The sequence below is a fragment of the Rhinoraja longicauda genome, chromosome 10, assembly GCF_053455715.1.
Source record: "Rhinoraja longicauda isolate Sanriku21f chromosome 10, sRhiLon1.1, whole genome shotgun sequence".
Classification (NCBI taxonomy): Eukaryota; Metazoa; Chordata; class Chondrichthyes; order Rajiformes; family Arhynchobatidae; genus Rhinoraja; species Rhinoraja longicauda.
Genome location: NC_135962.1, coordinates 57,728,406 through 57,749,668, shown reverse-complemented (window position 1 = coordinate 57,749,668; position 21,263 = coordinate 57,728,406). Strand labels below are relative to the sequence as shown.

Here is a 21,263-nt window from a genome sequence, read left to right as displayed (position 1 = left end):
AGTTATTTTCCCTCACATACAGCAAAGGTTCCAGCACAGATCCCTGCAGAACTCTACTGGTCACAGACTTTCAGCCAGAATAATTTAGCCATTAGCCAACCCTTTCACTACAATCTTCTATGAGTATGCCTTGGTCAGCAAGCCTCTGTCTCTATCAGTGGTTCCTTATGTTGAGTAATTTATAATAACCAATTAATTAAAAAGCACATCTTTGAAATGTGGGCGAAAACCAGAGAACCCAGTAGAAAGCCACATAGTCTTGGGAACAATGTGCATGCTCTGTGGTATCAAACGGGTTCCTGGAGTTGAGGTAACAATATTAATAGACAATAGGTGCAGGAGGAGGCCATTCGACCCTTTGAGCCAGCACCGCCATTCAATGTGATCATGGCTGATCATTCTCAATCAGTACCCCGTTCCTGCCTTCTCCCCATACCCCCAGACTCCGCTATCCTTAAGAGCTCTATCTAGCTCTCTCTTGAATGCATTCAGAGAATTGACCTCCACTGCCTTCTGAGGCAGAGAATTCCACAGATTCACAACTCTCTGACTGAAAAAGTTTTTCCTCATCTCAGTTCTAAATGGCCTGCCCCTTATTCTTAAACTGTGGCCCCTTGTTCTGGATTCCCCCAACATTGGGAACATGTTTCCTGCCTCTAACGTGTCCAACCCCTTAATAATCTTATACGTTTCGATAAGATCTCCTCTCATCCTTCTAAATTCCAGTGTATACAAGCCTAGTCGCTCCAGTCTTTCAACATATGGCAGTCCCGCCATTAACGAGTGTTCCAGTTTAAGAAAAAGCTAAATTCAAAATGGGATAATTGAAATGGCATCAAGCAATTAAATGCAAATAAGATGTTTTATAGACTTGTAGGAATTAACATCACCAACCTACATTTATGTTGTGGTTTTTAATTGGTGCAATGCTGGTAAGGCTGCATTTGGAATATTGTGAGCAATTTTGGACACCATATCTGAGTGCTGGAGAGGGTCCAGAGGAGGTTTACAATAATGATCCCAGGAATGAGTAGGTTAACCTATGATAAGCGTTTGTCGGCACTAGGCCTTTACTCGCTGGAGTTTAGAAGAATGAGGGGGTCCTCATTGAAACATACAGAATAGTGAAAGGCTTGCATAGAGTGGATGTGGAGAGGATGTTTCCACCAGTGGGAGAGTCTAGGACTAGAGGTCATAGCCTCAGAATTAAAGGACGTTCTTTTAGGAAGGAAATGAGGAGAAATGTCTTTAGTCAGAGGATGGTGAATCTGTGGAATTCTTTGCCACAGAAGGCTGCGGAGGCCGTGTCAGTGGATATTTTTAAGGCAGAGATAGATCTATTTTTGATTAGTACAGGTGTCAGAGGTTATGGGGAGAAGGCAGGAGAATGGGGTTAGGAGGAAGAGATAGATCAGCCATGATTGAATGGTGGAGTAGACTTGAGTGAGCTGAATGGCCAAATTCTACCCCTGTCACTTATGACCTTAAATACAGGAGCATCGCCAAAATTTTGTTGCAACCATGTTTCAGCTTACCAGTAAGAAAATGACTGAAGCAACATTTGTGAATTGATTATACTGGTAAAATATTTATATAAATGTACAGGCAAGAAATTTACACAACCTTCACAAACATTGTACTTAGGTTTAGCATGACTGTATTTATGTCTCGTATTATCTGATTTGATAGGATAGCATTACAAAACAACTTTTCACTGCACCTTGCTACACGTGACAATAATAAAGCCTAACCTAACCTAATACAGAAGTCTCGAGAAATGAATTGTACATGAAAAGGCAAGGCGGCCTGGAGTTCAAAAGAGAAGGGCCCCAACCTTAATGAATTCTTTGAAATATAGAAAGAGTAGATCAGTGTAATGAATTGGATATAACACACTCAGTTTTTCAAAATCCTTCTATGTTTGTGGTCAAAGCATTTTGAATTAGGGTCATGCAGCAGAATGAACTGTGACTGGCTTTCAGACGAACAGTATGACTTGTGGGTAGCTACTCAGACTGGCAGGAAAATAATCAGTTCTTGCTGTTAGAACTATTGTGACTCTCAATTTGCATCAAGGATTTGAAAATAAAATGTATAATATAAATCCCGCACCAAATTTAGTTATGGTTAAAACTAATGAAATTTGTTTGATAATAGAAGAGGATGTAAACATATTTACACATTGATTAGCTAATTGGACAATAAAATGTATTATACACAAACGTGATGCATTTTCATTCAAAGATCACATGCGCCGAGCTAAATCAAAAGGATTGATGATGTATTATTGCACAATTCTTAAATAACAGCATAGATGAACTAAACTGTTGAAAGTTACAAAGTAACAAAGCAAGGAAACACATCTCCAGAAGAAGAATATTTCAGAGAGATCTACGAGAAACATAACTAAGTTAAATGTAAGTAAACAAGTTAGCAAAATGGAATATTCAAAAAGAACGTAAAGAAGTGCATCAAAGGCAAATAAGCAAAAAAGTTAAAAAACAAGGGTAAAAAAAGATGGTTTATCCTAATGTGATGGAGACTTTTATTAAAATCGAGTTAAATTCTCTGTACAACAATGCACACAGTGCCCATAATAAATCAGAGGAAAATGTGATTCACCAAAGTTGGGAAGATAAAATGGCCAGCACTATTGGCAAACAGTGATGCAGGACATTGAGAATATTTAAAATATGGTTTAATCGACCATTGTAAAAATCTATTTCACATGAAAGGAAATAAACTGAAGAGTTCTGAGAAACCATGGATAAATTATCAAATTTACAAGGGAGCAATTGAGGATAAGGAAAGATGATTATATTATGTACATAATGAGCAGGGGAATGCATGATAAGAGGAAAATGAAAGGATTAAGAGAAGCCAAACAACTTTTAGGAACGTAGTGGATCTATGGAAATAAATTATCAAGGATTAAGGAGGATATTGGGATGGGAATAAGGCCATAAGGGAAAGAGAGGACAACATCTCAAGTAAATGCAGGGAGATGGTAGCACATTAAATCATCAGGCACAAGGAACCGTAGATGCTGGTTAACAAAAAGCGACAAAGTGCTGGAGTAAATCAGCGGGTCAGGCAGCATCTCTGGAAAACATGGATAGGTGACACTTCAGGTCGGGACCCTTCTTCAGATTCTGTCTTCAGTAGTCTGAAGCGTCCCAACCCGAAACATCACCTCTGTATGTTCTTTAGAGGTGTGCTTGATCTGTTGAGTTACTTCATCTTCTTTTTATATTATATCATTATCTGGCTTCCATATTTATGCAGAAATAGATCAGGTAGACATAACATTGATGAGATGTGCAATAATGTGTTTAACAAAATAAAACAAGTGATATATTAAATAAACTAACCATACTCAGGGTAATCCTACTCGAGCTCTGGTTTGATTGCTGCTCTGCATTTAGTGGGAGCTATGAAAGAGATAGCAAAGGCATTGCCTTGTATATTTAATTCTTTAGAAAAAGTAATGTAATGCGTATATTCCCTAACCAAAAACCCTGGGTGGACAGGTCTATTTGCGTGGCCTTGAATGCTCGCACCGCTGCTTAAAACTCTGGCCTGGCATCCGGCAACTTGGATGACTACAAGGGAGAGTCCTACCGACTGCGAAGGGCAGTGAAGGATGCAAAAAGGAGATACCGGGACAAGATGGAGTCACATATGGAGCAGCAGGACACCAGGCGCCTTTGGCATGGGCTACGGACTATAACTAGCTACCGGTCCAGCACCCCCTCAACCGGAAGTGCCGGCTCCTCCTTAGCTGATGACCTGAACTCTTTTTATGCACGGTTTGAGACGGGTAACACCACCAGCTCGCCGTCTAAAAACAGCACCGAGGGGGCGCTGGCTAGCGAGGCTGGAGGGGGATCCACCGCCGGGGATGTGCACACATTCTCGGTGTCCGGGCATGAGGTGAGGTGGGCTCTGACGCGTGTGAACACGAGTAAAGCTGGAGGCCCAGATGGTATATCTGGGCGAGTGCTAAAGTCTTGTGCTACTCAGCTTGCTCCAGTGCTCACCACAATATTCAACCTCTCCTTGGCCAAGTCCGTGGTCCCTGCATGCTTCAAAAGATCCATCATTGTACCGGTGCCAAATAATGCCTCTCCAGCGTGTTTAAATGACTACCGACCGAACAGGTCCACGGATGATGCGGTCTTCCAGGTTCTGCACACCGCTCTCTCTCATCTGGACAGCCAGGGGGGCTATGTGAGGATGCTGTTCATTGACTTTAGTTCAGCATTCAACACAATAGTCACCAGCAGACTGGTTGAGAAGCTGCTGGAACTGGGGCTTAGCACCCCTCTGTGTGCCTGGGTCCTGGACTTTCTCACCGCCAGGCCCCAAGTGGTCAGAATGGGGGAACACACATCTAACTCCCTCACCCTGAACATAGGATCCCCCCAGGGTTGCGTCCTTAGCCCCCTACTGTACTCCCTGTACACACATGACTGTGGGGCCAGGTTCAGCTCAAACTCCATCATCAAGTTTGCTGATGAAACTGTGGTGGTGGGCCGGATCTCCAACAACGATGAGAAGGCCTACCGGGAGGAGGTGGCTGATCTGGCACTCTGGTGTCAGGACAATAGCCTCCTCTTGAATGTCACTAAAACGAAGGAGCTGATTGTGGACATCAGAAGGGCTAAACATCCAAGGACGTACACGCCACTGGAGATAAATGGGTCTACTGTGGATAGGGTGAGCAGTTTTAAATACTTGGGAGTCCGCATCACAGAGGATCTAACATGGGCAACGCACATTGCCGCACTGGTGGGTAAGGCAAAGCAGCGCCTTTACCACCTTAGACAACTGAGGAAATTCAGAGTGTCTCTGAGGATCCTTCATTGCTTCTACTCTGGGGCTGTAGAGAGCATCCTGTCCGGCAACATTACAGTCTGGTTTGGGAACAGCTCTTCCCAGGACAGGATGGCCCTGCAGAGAGTAGTGCGTTCGGCAGAACGCACCATGGGAACTACACTCGTCCCCCTGCAGGACTATACATCAGGAGGTGCAGATCCAGAGCAAGTAAGATCATGAGGGTCCCCTGCCACCCCAGTAACGGACTGTTCCAGATGCTACGATCAGGCAAACGCCTCCGTTGTCACGCTGTGAAAACGGAGAGGATGAGACGGAGTTTCTTCCCACAGGCCATCAGGACTGTCAACTTTTATAACTCCAGAGACTACATTTTTGTCTACACTATAGTAACTTATTAACTTTATTTATATGCTGTAACTGTAATTCTTTTTTGTGCACAATCCGCAGGCATTTCCACTTTCATTTCACTGCACATCGTGTATGTGTATGTGACAAATAAACTTGACTTGACTTCTCATATTTAAGGATAAGAGCACATTCAAGGAATTATTGATGACTTACTTTATCTGCCAACAAATTTAACTTAATTGAATCCCTACTAAAGGAGGGAATACAACAATTGAAAGTATAATATTAAATAGCATAGATTTTTAAAGGAAAAATGTTTTTTTCAACAATTTTGAATGTTTTGAAGAGCTAATAGAGTGGGCAATGTATGAAGATGCTCTTGATAGAAGGAATTGACGAGCCTGTGATGGACTGGGAAGAGTTCACCATGCTCTGCAGCTTCAGATACTGACTTATATTGTACATTAATGTCTGTGTATACCTGGTGAACTGAGTGCAAATGACAGACTGCTGGAGGAATGCTGTGGGGCAGCAGAATTTGTGGAGGGAAATGGACAATTTATGTTTTGGTTCACAAACCCCTTTTGTGGAAAGTGAGTGGAGAAAGATGGCCACTATAAAGCGATGAGGGGGATGGGGGCAAGAGTTAGCATGCAGTAGGCAGATCCTGGTGAGGGAGGGTGGTTTGGTGAATGAAGTCAGGTGGGGGAGGGAGGAGTGGAGATAACAACAGAGGCCGTTAGAGGTAACCAGGACTGCAGATAATGGATCCTGATGGGAGGGGAAGATGGAATATGTGGCCAAAGTGGAGAGGTGTGAGCAAATGGGAACAGTGGGGAAGGGGACCTGATGAAAAGGGTATGTAGGTGATGGGCAGATGGAGTGGGTGAAGAAGAAACTGGTCAATGGGGGCAGTGGGAAAATAGGGTGTGAGCAAGAAGAACTGGTGGATAGAAGGAATGAGGGGGATTGGGTTACCTGAAACTAGTGAATTTAATGTTCATACCAAAGATAGACACAAAGTGCTGGAGTATTCAGCGGGTCAGGCAACAGCCCTGGAGAAAAAGGATAGGTGACTTTTCAGATCAGGACCTTTCTTCAGACTCTGAAAAATGAGCCTCAATAAGGGTCCCGACCAAACATGTCACCCATCCTTTTTCTCCAGAGATGCTGCCTGACCCGCTGAGTTACTCCAGCATGCTGGTATAAACTAGCTTCTGCAGTTCCTTGTTTCTACTTAATGTTCATGTCATCAGTTTGTGGACTACCAATATGAGGTGCTGTTCCTCTGGTGTGCGTTTGGCCTCACTTTGGCAATGGAGGATGCTGAGGAGAGACAGGTCAATGTGGAATTGGGGAAGATAATTGAAGTGGCGAACAAGTGGGAGCTCCAGGTGGCTCTGATGGACAGAGTGCAGGTGATCAGCAAAATGGTTGCCTGAATGTGAATCTCTGCATCACCTGGAAGAGCTGTTTGGTTCCCTGGATGATGGTGATAGTGGAGGTGTAGGGGCAGATATTGCACCTCCTACTGTTGCAGGGATGGGTGGGAAGGGATGACTGAACCAGTGAGTCCCGGAGAAAGTGTTCCCTGTGGAAAGTGATGGGTCGGGGAAGATATGAACAATGGTGGGATTACTGGCAAAAATATTGAAGAGCTGAGTGTTAAAAATCCTATGAGTCGAACAAGTTTTGATTTCAACAAGAGGTCGACTGTATCTGATTCCAAGCTGTGTGCCTGTGTCAGTGAGGGCATTATTTAATTCTTTTGAAAGAATTTTAATAAAACTGATACACTTGGCAAAGTAGTTAATGTGATTATGGATATGGGGTAATGGAATGTTTAGAAGAAAACTTTCGAGTTTGATAACTGTTTGCAGAGATTAGAAGTGCATCTTTATGCTTGGAACGATGACATGTTGCTATGGAAACAGATGTATAATCCACATATTTTTCCTGATGATTGAAAACATTATTGAGTTTTGGGCTTGGATGAACTTCTGGAGCAGCATGCCAGCTATCAAGTCATATAAATCATATAAATCATTAAGTCATATAAATATAAGTCATATAAATCATTAAGAAAGTGGCCGTAAACATTATTGATTTTTCCATTGTTAAAATGCGTTTGGAAATTTAAATTGCTGTCGGATCTCTAACCCTAACCTTGCTGTGCGCTAGAAATGGATAACTAGTTAGCTGGTCCCATTTTGAAATGAAGAAAATGACAGGCATAATTATTATGTGAACAGTGTCCATAAATGATTTATACTTTCAGTTTCTAGTAACAAGTTTAAAAATTATTGCTTTAATTGTGTGTGCAATCTGCTGCTTAATGACATGAATCGAAGCACCCCGGATGGCACAACAAGTTATCATGCCAATAAACCTAGTGAGGGTAAAGGAAGAATTTAATACTTATTAATTTTACTTGTTTTCACAGACCCGTTTTTACCACTTTTGATTGCATTCTAATCATCTTTGATCTTGTATTGCCACCAGCTTTACTTTACATGCTGATGCTTAGTATACTGGAGGTGATATTGTACTTAAGTCAATGTGCATGAATGGTGCAAAGTATTTTACTTTATTGCGTTAATTTTCTCATTTATCTTATCACCGCTGAATTTTTTTCAAACACTATGCTGTTTGGCCTAAAATATCATCAGCAATCACCACTCAACTTTAGAAAGACAAAATCTTCAATTGTTTTAATTAGATTCCCAAATTCAAATGGGGACAGTTACAATAAGCGCACTACATCTCTATTTGATTGGAATACAGTGTCATATATGTTGTGCGCAGGAAGGAACTGCAGATGCTGGTTTAAACCAAAGATAGACACAAAATGCTGGATTAACTCAGTGGATCAGGCAGCATCTCTGGAGAAAAGGAATAAATGACGTTTTGGGTTGAGGCCTTTCTTCAGACCCCTTCATGTATGTTGTGCTATGTTGCTTCATAGGAAACTGCGATGTTGAGAAACTGATCTATATTTACATAACTATTTGTAAAAAGAAGCAGGGCATGAAGGGCATAAAGATCTGAACAATATCTGGTAAGCTGAGTGCAATGTATTTTTTAGATCTTTATGCCCAACTTTTTACAAATAGTTATGTAAATATAGATCATATAGTTATGACTTTATGTACATTAGTGAGGTTACAAAAAGCAATTACACCTCCATTCAAAGTAGCCAGGATGCTTCTCAGATAGGCTTCTTGGCTTGTTATATACACCAACATTGCCTGTAGCTTTAACACTTTAAAATGAATCAATCTGGGTTTATTTTAATTTAAAAACAAAATAAAAACACACCAAAGTACGTACTTTTGAAATGCTGCTTTTGAAGAAACGTGATCAAAATCTCAAGACATTGCTCAGGAAGGGGTTAAAATGCAAAAAAAAAAGTTAATGCTATTATTTTAACTCTGAGATTAGACGTTGGGGACGATTCCAGACTCACATACAGTTAGCAATGAAACATATTTGAATGGAGTGCAGGTTTCTTAACCTGTACGTCAATGCACACAATTCTGTGCTGATAGTCTAATATTTATCTAGCCTTGCCTTATTTTACTTGGACAAATTTGGGAAACCCAGTGAGGGTGAATGAACAGCACTATATCCTGTTCAGGTCTCAAATGATTTGTATTGTTTTGCTATTTTATAATTATCTAAGGGGTAGTCCCAACAAATGTAACATGTTTAGATCACTTAAGAGACTGGCCGCCAGAGCTGATATTCAGAGCACACCAAAAACATAGAAGACTTTAGACTGATAGGTGACCTAATGGCAATTGTTTGCCTTTGATGCTTAGATTCCATTGTCCTCAACAAAATAGTAAACCATTGTGTTATATGGTTGTCTCAAACCCACTTGGGATTTCCCTTCAAAACATGAGAAAAGTGCACTTTTAAAAAGTGAAAAAAATTGAATTCCAGATGTTTAGAGTTGAAAACAAATTCCCAGTGACAGCAGCATTGGTATTAATTGGCGACTGTATGTTACCCCTTTGTGTAATTCACTGGTAATAGAATTAAAAGGGAGCTGATGGACATGTGGGAGTGCAGTATTATTGAGCTACAAGACGTGAGAGAGAATGGGACCGATGGGATTGTTCTGCTAAGAGCTGGCCCAGACCCAATGGCCAAATAGCTTCCTGCTTCGTAATAAGTATGTGTTGTGAACTATGCAAATTAATATAAAAGAAGGACAAAGAATTGGTTGGAAATGTGAAATAATACAAAATCCATCAGGTCCAGCACCATCTGAGGAGATCATGGAATATTTTGTTTCAGTTGTAGGTCTTAATGAAAGGTCTTCATCTGAATACATTAACCTTATTGGTCTCTCCACAGATTTTGTCTGATAGAAATGTTTCCACAATTATCTCTCTGTCACATTTTTACCAAAATAGGTTTGTTTTCCTCACTGGCAGATTGGTTTTACATCAGATTTAAAGCTTTTACTAGAAACTTGCTCAATTATAACTGATTAATTTAAACCATTATATTTTTTTAATCCAGAATGTTTTGTACTAATATTCTCTCCTGAGCTATTTCTAGAGTCACAGAAGGTAGACATAAAATGCTGGAGTAACTCAACAGGTCAGGCAGCATCTCTGGAGAGAAGTACTGGGTGATGTTTCGGGTTGAGACCCTTCTTCAGACTGAAGAAGTCTGAAGAAGGGTCTCGACCCGAAACGTCACCCATTCCTTCTCTCCAGAGATGCTGCCTGACCCGCTGAGTCACTCCAGCATTTTGTGTCTACTTTCAATTTAAACCAGCATCTGCAGTTTTTTTCCTATATATCTAGAGTCACAGAGTTATGTACCATAGAAATAGACCTTTTGGCCCAACTCATCCATGCTGACCAAGATGTCCTCCTGAGCTAGTCCTTTTTTCCTGCATTTTGATCCTTTGATATCCATGTACGTATCCAAAGCCCTTTTAAATGTTGTGATTGCACCCACCTCTATCAGTCGTTCCATATACCCACCACCTTCTCCCTGGAAGAAGTTGTCTCTCAGGTCCCCTTTAAATCTTTCCCATCTCACCTTAAACCTATGCCCTCTAGTTTTAGGCTCCCCTGCCTGGGGAAAAAGACTGTGACAGTCCATCTTAACAATGCCCTTAATGATTTTTTTAACTTCTCTATGGTCATCCCTTAGCCTCCTTCACTCCAGGGAAAACAGTCCAAACCTATCCAGTATTTATTCACAAAATGCTGGAGTAACTCAGCAGGTCAGGCAGCATCTCAGGAGAGAAGGAATGGGTGACGTTTGCGGTCGAGACCCTTCTTCAGACTGAAGAAGGGTCTCAACCCCATCTGAAGGGTCTCGACCCCATCTGACCTGTTGAGTTACTCCATCATTCAAGCCCCCCAATTCGGGCAATACCTTGTAACTTGTTTCTACACCCACTCTAGCTTAATCACATGCTTCCTATAATATGGCATCTAGAACTGCATGGTCTTGCCAGCATCTTGTACAGCTGTCACATGATGTCCCAACTCTTCAACTAACTGCCCTGTAAAGTGAAAGCAAGTGCGTCATAGCCCTTTTCACCATCTTATCTACCTGTGCTGCCACAGTCAAGGAACTATGTACTTTTAACCCTAGGTCTCTCTGTTCTATAAAACACTCTCCAGGGCCTTGTCATTCATTGTATGTCCTGGCCTGGTTTAACTTCTCAAAATGCATCACTTTGCACCTCTATGGAGTTATAGTTAAATTCCAATATGATCCAAGTTAAATTCCATCTGCCAATCATGGCCCATTTTCCTGGTTGAACTAAATCCTGTTACAGCACCAATTTTGGTGTCATCCGCATCCAAATCATTAATATAGATGACAAACAACAGCACACCACTGGCCACAGCCCTCCAATGTGTCTGAATTATGAACTCCTTATCTTTGTGAATACCTCCTGAAGAGGAAGTAGTGTGCAGGTTATTTAGAGACATAAGGAACTGCAGATGCTGGTATCTTGCATAAAGTGCTGGCATAATTCCATAGGTCAGGCAGCATCTCCTGAGGACTTATATAGGCAATGTCCCTGGTGAACATAAATAGGAAACATCACCTATCCATGTCCTTCTGAAATGCTGCCTGACCCGCTGAATTACTCCTGCACTTTGTGTTCTGTGAAGGTTATTTAGTGGTGTTCAATGGGCTTCTCTGGCTACTGCAGGTTAAATAAATCCCAGTTACTCTCCAGTAATGCACAGAACTTGATAGCGATAGCTAATATTTGCCTGCTTCACCTTGTGCTATTTCTAGCAGGGGGTCATTAAATAGTGATCAAGAAGGGACCTTCAGTAGTTTTCCTCAAATGCCCAGCAACATTGTGTGTAAAAATAGTTCATCTGCCACAAGGATTAGCAAGCGTAAAATGACATCTTACTGACTCTGGAAAATGAAAAACCCAACAATTGCGGTCTGCAAACTAATTTAAGAATTATATATCTGAATGGTCATACAGTTCAACAATAAATTTACTCATTTTGTTGTGTATTAACTAATTTGAAATCCTTCTAAGCAATTTTGAGGGTGAATTAATTTTGAACCCAAACGACCTTGTTTGAGTGTCTAGGTTTGGTACAAACGATTGCAATTTTACATTGCAGAAATATGCCATTTGACTACTTACTTGCTTTTACTCTTACTTTGATTTTTAACTCTGCCTCATTCGGTCATTGCATTTTAGGTTTTTTGCATTACAGTGTTTGCAATATTCTGCTGTTTTGAATTTTGCCACAATAAACTAACCTAAACTAAAAGTAAAAGTAACTATCGTTCCCATGTATAATGTTTACTCAATGAGCTTCATGCAAACAAAGAATTTCATGCAACCTGGTGTATATGACAATAAACGATTCTTATGGTCTATATGAGTTGAGATACCCATGCACCGAAAATGCTAATTTCATCGATTTAATCTTAGAATTTCAATGACATTGAAATCCACTTAAACACACAGTTCATTACTCGAGTACAGCAACCATCCATTTTCTGACCCTGGTTTGCTGGTTATGCTTCTCCCTCCGCTCCTCCAATCATTTAATCACTGAAATTTTCTTGCTAGGCTCCTTCAAGATGCTTCTCACTTATCAAAGCCACATTACTGGCATATAGAAGCTTGGCTGATTACAGTGTTTACCAGCAGTCAAAAGCAATCACCGTCTCTCCCTCCATTCATGCTCTCTATGTTTGCCAGCCAAATCTACCCCTCTCAGTGGGATTCCATGCTGCTCTTAAAGGTATTTCCCAATGTTGCTCCATCAGTGTCGCTGATGGTGCCACTCTGAATATCGATGATTTAGTCAACAAAATAATTCATGTTGTGTTGTGCAATATATTTATTGCAAAAGATTGGTCAGACAGGTTTTACAACACATGTAACTTTTATCTTTGTGCGCTGTGACTTTTCCCTTTGATACTGGAGACTTTTAGGTCCTTAACGGAAGTTTCTCAGGGCAGTGGCCGAGGCCCACAAATGACCTTCCTGCCTTCGTAAGGAAATAGAAGTGGTAATGATGGATAATCACTGATGATTGCACAACGTTAAATTCCATCCATAGCTCTTCAGCAGACAGATAAGTAGTAGGTAACATTCACACCTCAAACCTGCCAGTCAGTAACCATCATAAACTAAAAGAGAATCTGAGCACCAGCTCTTGATATTCAATGCATTACTATTGCCTAATTCCCCCAGGGTCCAGCTTGGAGGGGTGCAACATCCAGAAACTCAACTTAACAAGCCACATAAATAGTGTAGGAAAGAACTGCAGATATGGGTTTATACTAAAGATAGACACAAAATGCTGGAGTAACTCAGCAGGACAGGCAGCATCTCTGGAGAGAAGGAATGGGTGACGTTTCGGGTCGAGACCCTTCATCAGACCACATGAAGATGGGTTTGAAGAAGGGTCTCGACCTGAAACGTCACACATTCCAGAGATGCTGCCTGTCCTGCTGAGTTACTCCAGCGTTTTGTGTCTATTTAAGCGACATAAATACCTTGGCTTTAAGAACAAGTCAAAAGCTGGGTATCTTTGGGTGAATTACTTTTTCAGTATCTACAAGGACCAAGTCAGGAGGGTAGTTTAGTTTAGATTAGTTTATTATAGTCATGTTGATACTCATCCTACCCAAACCACCCCCCTCCCCAGATACTTTCCTTTGCAACCACAGGAGATGGAATCAGGCATGGTCACTCTTAGTCCTTTGGACAGACAGTTAAATTTGCAAGGCATAGAACTTAGAAAAGTACAGGGACAGGCACTTCGGCCCATAATGTCTGTGCTAAACATGATGCTAAGATAATCTAATCTCGTCTGCCTGCACATGATCCATATCCCTCCATTCATAGAGAGTCATAGAGTCCTACAGCACAGAAAGAGGCCCTACGGCCCATCGTGTCCGCGCCGCCCGTTACCAAACACAGTCTAATTTTAATCCCATTTTCCCGCATTTGGACCGTAGCCCTGAATGTTGTAGCATTTCAAGTGCCCATCCAAATGCCTCTTAAACGTTGTGAGTGTTCCCGCCTCCACCACCACCCCAGGCAGTGAGTTCCAGACTCCAACCACCCTCTGGGTGAAAAAGTTCTTTCTCACATCCCCCCAAAACCTCCCTCCTCTTACCCTGTATCTATGTCCCCTCGTTGTTGAACCTTCCACCAGTGGAAGAAGTTCCCCGCCATCTACCTTATCTATGCCCCTCATGATCTTGTACACCTCGATCATGTCCCCTCTCAGCCTTCTCTGCTCCAGGGAAAACAACCCCAGTCTGCTCAGTCTCTCCTCATAGCCGAGGCCCTTCATCCCTGGCAGCATCCTGGTGAATCTCCTCTGCACCCTCTCCAAAGCTATCACATCCTTTCTATAATGTGGTGACCAGAACTGTACACAATACTCCAGCTGTGGCCTCACCAGTGTTCTGTACAATTCCATCATTACCCCCCTACTTTTATATTCGATGCCCCGGCTAATGAAGGCCAGTAACCCATATGCCTTTTTGACCATCCTGTCCACCTGTCCTGCTGCCTTCAAGGACTTGTGTACCTGTACTCCAAGGTCCCTCTGTACCCCTGTCTTCCCTAGGGTCCTTCCATTCATGGTGTACTCCCTTTCCAAGTTATTTCTGCCAAAGTGCATCACCTCGCACTTTTCAGGATTAAATTCCATCTGCCACTGCTCCGCCCATCTGACCATCTCATCTATATCTTCCTGCAGCTTGCAGATCCCTTCCTCGCTATTCACCACCCCCCCTACCTTTGTGTCATCTGCAAACTTGCTGATCATGCCCTGTACGTTGACATCCAGATCATTTATGTAGATTACAAACAGTAAGGGACCCAACACCGATCCCTGCGGCACCCCACTGGACACCGGCCTCCAGTCACAGAAGCACCCTTCTACCATCACCCTCTGCCTTCTGTCACTAAGCCAGTTTTTTATCCATTTTGCCAAGGTGCCCTGGATCCCATGGGCTCTTACCTTCTTGACTAGTCTCCTGTGTGGGACCTTGTCAAAAGCCTTACTGAAATCCACGTATACCACATCCACTGCACTACCCCCATCTACCTCCTTGGTCACCCCTTCAAAAAATTCAATCAAGTTAGTCAGACACGACCTTCCCTTAACAAAGCCATGTTGACTATCCTTAATTAACCCTCGATCCTCCAAGTGAAGACTGATTCTGTCCCTCAGAATCTTTTCTAGCAGCTTCCCCACCACCGATGTCAGACTCACCGGCCTGTAGTTCCCAGGTTTATCCCTACTGCCCTTTTTAAATAATGGCACCACATTAGCTATCCTCTAGTCCTCCAGCACATCCCCTGTTGCAAGAGTGGCTCTGAAAATTTGTGCCAGAGCCCCTGCAATTTCCTCCCTTGCCTCTCTCAGCATCCTGGGATACATCTCGACAGGGCCCGGAGACTTATCCACTTTTAAGCCTGCCAGAGCCTCCAGCACCGCCTCCCTGTCAATAGCAATATGCTCAAGAACATCACAACCTTCCTGCTCCATTTCTAAGTCCGCATCGCCCTCCTCCCTCGTAAAAACAGATGCAAAAAATTCCTGGCACAGAAGGATAAGAAGCTAATGCATGCAAATCAGATCAGGGTACAAATATTGACATGGATGTGAGTTAATGGGCCCGTTTCCGTGCCATACAACTCTGTAACTCAAAGGACTATAGCAGTTCAAGAATTTTTGATATGGAACTCCCTTAGTGAAAAGTAAATAAATTACATTTATCACCTCAGGGTAAACAATAAAAGCTGTTTGGGAAGGAACAGCAGATGCTGGTTTACACCATAGATAGATACAAAATGCTGTTTGGGAACTGCTGCAATATAATGTACGGTAGTGAAGTGCAATTATTTTGCCAGGCACTGGTGTGATTTAAAAGGACGTATAATCCAACCGTTGGAATGAGCCCATTGCTTTCATAGTGGAAGTGTGAAGATAAAATGCCAATGCGCTCCATATAGAATAAATGTACTTGAAAGTGCACAGGAATTTGCTGTTTATCCATTGTCATTAACCTTGGTATGAAAAATCTGACGTGCAATGCGTTTAACATAAACAAATATTGAATGTTGGCATAATCTCACTGTTACAGAGATATCAGAGAGTGCTGCTGTGTGTGTAAAAAATAAATAATCTGAATGACAAACAAACTGCTGGAGGAGCTCAGCAAGTCAGGCAGCATCAACGGAGACAAAAGGATGGTCAGTGTTATTGTCAAGACCCTGCTAAAGTGTTGAATAGCTGAGTTCCTCCGGCAGTTTGTTTTTTGCTCCAGATTCCAGCATCTGCAGTCTCTTGTATCTCTGGTCAATAATTACATTGACTAGGATTTTATCAGTTTGTCTGAGGGCAATCTCCTGCTATAGACAAAATGTGTAGGAAGGAACTGCAGACGCTAGTTTATCCAAAGATAAACACAAACTGCTGGGGTAACTTAACAGGTCAGGCAGCATATCTGGAAAAAGGAATAGGTGATGTTTTGGGTCGAGACTCTTCAGGGGAGAGGGAAGCTAGAGGTATGAAAAGGTTCAGACTGTACTTCTAGTTTCCATCTCCCCTGACTCTCAGTCTAAAGAAGGGCCTCGACTCAAAATGTGATCTATTCCTTTTCTCTAAAGATGCTGCCTGGCCCGTTAAGTTACTCCAGCATTTTGTGTCCATACCTAAATTCTTAATATTTAGAAGTGTTTTCTCTTGAACAAAATGAATCTGTGTTTTGTGGCACACTGCATTTGCCTGTTAGAAAATAAGTAATTCCTCAGTTCTATTAATTTTTGAAACCTGCTACATATGACCTCTGTTTTCTTTCTTCCTACAGAGTATTGGCAAAGGCTCCTTGTGGTGTATAGATCCAGAATACAGACAAAACCTTATTCAGGCATTGAAAAAGACGCCGTATCATCCTTACTCTCATGTTTTTAATACACCTCCCACTTCCCCACGGGGATATCGCAGGTAAGCATGTGACACTGGGCTCACTGAGGCACTCGTTTATCTCGGCTCATGGGAGGGTGAATTTGACCTGCCTTGTTTGGGGAGTGAAGCGAGAGGGGTGGGGACGTTGAAATGTTTGCTTGTACCTATCATTGTGCAAGTAAGAAATGGGGAGTTGAAACTCCCTTCAGTGCTGTCATCTCGTAGCCAGCAGCTGTTTGGAGCACTGTGAGGGGGAATGTACCGTCTTGTTACTGAGTTGAAAGCACATTCCATCGCACGCTTAGACAGTCAATCATCAAAGTGGAGATTTGAATGAACAGCCGGGCTTAGAAGGGAACTGCTGTACATCTGCCTAGCGAGGTGATTAGCGTTATGGTAGCCATGGAAGCTGGAAGGTTGCCATAGCAACGCATAGCTGAGACAGGTGCCGTTGCATCACGAGTTCTGTTTTGTTGCCTGGCAAATGGACAGGCTGTTAGCATGTGGAAATACGCCGTTGCCTTGACAACTTTTTAACCATATGACTTCAGTTGGCTTTCAGTCTCTTTTCTTTTTGTGCGAGCGTGTGTATGCTTTGTACCTGCTATTCACCCCCGCCCCCCCCCCCCATTCCCAAACCATCCCCACCCCAACCTCCCTATCCCCGCCCCGACCTCATAAATATCCACAGAAGCGTGCATCATCTGAGATGACAACTTGAGGTCAGCCATCTCTGGGAGATTAAAACAAAATGGGACTCACTGAAGCGACAGAGTAATCTAGAGGAGGAAAAAATGCTTGTAAAATCGGAGTGCCTGTGATGTATATATATAGTCAAACACTCAGCATCAAAAAGCAAAGGTCCTTGTCGTGTATTGCTTTTGACATTGGGGATTTGTTAATGTTTCTATAAAGCAGTGGGATTGTTAATCATCCCTTCTGACCTATTTTCTTGCACAAACTAGTCACCATGCATTCCATAACAATGGAACATTTTCAAATCCTTTGGAATGCTAGGAGTTTCAATGTAATGGAAATAATATTTTCTACTGCAATCGGTTTTTTTTCAGAAAAGGACAAATGGAATTTAATTCAGAAATGAATTGATTGGGTAGAAAGTGGAGCTCAAGGGGAGAGAGGAGATAAAGTGGCAGAGGAGGGGCAGTTTTAAAATCCACCTCCTTAAAAAGATTTAATAGGAATCTGAGGGGTAACTTTTTCACACAAAGGGTGGTAGGTATATGAAACGAGCTGCCAGAGGAGGTAGTTGAGGCAGGTACTATTGCAGCGTTTAAGTAATATTTAAACAGGTACATGGATAGGACAGGTGTAGAGGGATATGGGCCAAATGCAGGCTGGTGGGACTAGTGTAGATGGGGCCTGCTGGCCGATGTGGGCAAGTTGCGCCAAAGGGCCTGTTCCCACGCTGCAAAACTCTATGGCTATCTATGAATCCTAGAGGGCAACAAATAGGAAGTTCTTTTTATTATAATTGATCCTGCTTATAATTATGCAATTTTGTCCATTTGGTTGATTCACAATCATGTTTCACTGTTGAAGGTGGCTTTTCTTTCTTCAGTTCCAACAGGTTCATGATGTCCAGATATGTCATTGATTGCTACAACCTGCGATAGGTTATACCTGGAATGGCTTGTTGACTGCTCTCTAAGCTTACCTAAATAAATATTGTTAAATTTCAGAGTAAAATATCAGTGCTCCAGTTTTGGAAAGCTCAGTTTCTTAGATTCAATATCAGCCAGCAGAGTCAAACTGTTGTTGCGCCAAAACAGAAGTTCACATGTTCTAGGAACAGAATTAGGCCATTCAGCCCATCGCCTACTCCGCCATTCAATCATGGCTGATCTATCTTTCCCTCTCAATCCCCATTCTCCTGCCTTCAATCCATAACCCCTGTCACCCACATTAATCAAGAATATGTCAATCTCCTCCTTAAAATAACATTGTGCTAGTATTGCACATCTTAATGAAATAGTTTCCATGTACACCTTTATAAATAAAAATTAAAGGTAATTTGTCAAGTCTTTATCCAGTTGATGTCAATAGTCTTGATATTTTATTGTCTTTCAGTTCAATAAGTATGTTAATTTTTGTATGCAGGTGCATTACTAATAGTGTTAACAATATCGTGTGCTAAAGGAACCAAGGTTCCCTTCTCCATCATTTTACTTACTTAAGACTAACGTTCATAAGTCCAGCAGTAACTTTTCAAAGGCTGCAGACTTTGGTTACAAATTTGGATGGCACAGTGGTGCAGAGGTAGAGCTGCTGCCTTTCAGCCCCAGAAATCCGGTTTTGATCCTGACTGCGGGTGCTGTCTGTATAGCGTTTGTACTTTCTCCCTGTGACCAAGTGGGTTTTCTCCAGCTGCTCCAGTTTCCCCCCCACACTTCAAAGACGTACAGGTTTGTAGGTTAATTGGCTTCTGTAAATTGTAAATAGTCTCTAATGTTTAGGATAGTGCTAGTGTACGTGGTGATCGCTGGTCGATGCGGACTCGGTGGGCTGAGGGCCTATTTTCACGCTCTATCTCTAAAGTCTAAAAGAAAATAGTAATCTAACCAAAATTCTGGGTTGCCAGCTGCAGTTTTCTGTGGCCTAATTGTTGCATCTGCTGGTCTTGTTTGGACTAATAAAAGGATATTTGACAGTTCCAACATCAATTCTCCATTATTGTTCTAAAACAGTCGAGTGGATTGGATTGATACCAACACTTATCTTTATTGTTAATGTTGGGTCTCTGGTGGTGATGATTCCAGCAATGAGTGGGTAGGCATATGATGAGCGTTTGACAGCACTGGGCCTCTACTCACTTGAGTTTAGAAGATTTAGGGGGGACCTCATTAGGGGGGAACTTATAGAATAATGAAAGGCATAGATAGAATGGATGTGGAAAGGATGTTTCCACTGGTGGGAGAGTCTAGGACCAGAGGTCATAGCTTCAGAATTAAATGGCGCTCTTTTAGAAAGGAGGTAAGGAGGAACTTCTTTAGTCAGAGGGTAGTTAATCTGTGGAACTCATTGCCAGAGAGGGCTGTGGAGGCTAAGTCAGTGGATATTTTTAAGGCAGCGAAAGACAAATTCTTGATTAGAATGGTGTCAAGGATTATGGGGAGAAGGCACGAAAATGGGATTAGGAGGCAGAGATCAGCTATAATTGAATGGGAGAGTAGACTCGATGGGCCGAAAAGCCTAATTCCACTTGTCCACTGGATATGGTTTTGTACTGGGGAGGGCCGACATGAAAGTGAGAGAGCAAAGGTGGGGTGTTCATAAGCGATAGGATCAGAATTAGGCCCATCAATTCAGCTCTGTCCTTCATAGTCATAGAGTGGTACTGTGTGGAAACAGGCCCTTCGGCCCAACTTGCCCACACCGGCCAACATGTCCTAGCTACACTAGTCCCACCTGCCTGCGCTTGGTCCATATCCCGCCAAACATGTTCTTTCCATGTACCTGTCTAACTGTTTCTTAAATATTGGGATAGTTCCAGCCTCAACTACCTCCTCTGGCAGCTTGTTCCAGACCCCCACCACCCTTTGTGAGAAAAAGTTCCCCCTCAGATTCCTATTAAATCTTTTCCCCTTCACCTTGAACCTATGTCCTCTGGTCCTCAATTCCCCTTCTCTGACAAGAGATTCTGTGCATCTACCCTATATCTATTCCTCTCACTATTTTATACATGGCTGGTCTATCTCTCCCTCCTAGTCCCATTCTCTTGCCTTCTCCCCATAACCCATGACACCTGTGCTAATGAAGAATCAATCCATCTCTGCGTTAAAAAAATCCATTGACTTGGCCTCCACCGACTTCTGTGGCAATAAATTCCACAGATTCACCACCCTCTGACTAAAGGAAAGCTCTTTAATTCTGAGGCTTTGACCTCTGGTCTTAGACTCTCCCATTAGTGGAAACATCCTCTCCACATCCACTCTATCCAGGCCTTTCACTATTCAGCAAGTTTCAATGAGGTCCCCCCTCATCCTACTAAATTCCAGCGAGTACAGGCCCAGTGCTATCAAACACTCATCATGTGTTTACCCACTCATTCCTGGGATCATTCTTGTCAACCTCCGTACATCTCCAGAGCCAGCACATCCTTCTTCAGATATGGAGCCCAAAATTGCTCATGGATGCGTCCTGACCAGCGCCAAAAGAGTCTCGGTGTTACTACATGTGTTTTATTTAAAACTGGAGAATTCAATGTTCACCCAAGTGGAATACGAGGTGCTTTTTCCCCAGTTCGTATGTGGCCTCGCTCTGACAATGGAGGAGGCCCAGAACAGAAAGATCTGTACAGGAAAGAGAAGGAGAATTAAATTCAGTGGATATTTCAATGGATATTCTTAAGGCAGAGATTGACAGATTCTTTATTAGTGAAGGTGTCAGGGGTTATGGGGCGAAGGCAAGAGAATGTGGTTGAGAGGGATGGATAGATTAGCCACGATTGAATGGCGGAGTAGACTTGATGGGCCGAATGGCCTTATGCTGCTCCTAGAACTTATGAGCGTATAAATCGTTAGCCATCAAGAGAGCCAGCAGGCCTTGACTGATCAAGCACGAGTGTTCAGCGAAATGATCACCTAGTCTATGCTTAGT

The 21,263-nt window shown here is 42.4% G+C and overlaps 1 protein-coding gene across 5 annotated transcripts in view; it reads left to right on the top strand.

Annotated features, from left to right (window-relative positions):
* The window catches only part of foxn3 (forkhead box N3), a 324,415-nt gene that overhangs the window by 159,391 nt on the left and 143,761 nt on the right, over positions 1-21,263 (top strand). For all 5 annotated transcript variants that reach the window (XM_078406929.1, XM_078406932.1, XM_078406927.1 and 2 more), the window contains exon 3: positions 16,549-16,685. In XM_078406929.1, coding sequence (XP_078263055.1) covers positions 16,549-16,685 — 137 coding nt within the window. The remainder of the gene's footprint in view (positions 1-16,548; positions 16,686-21,263) is intronic.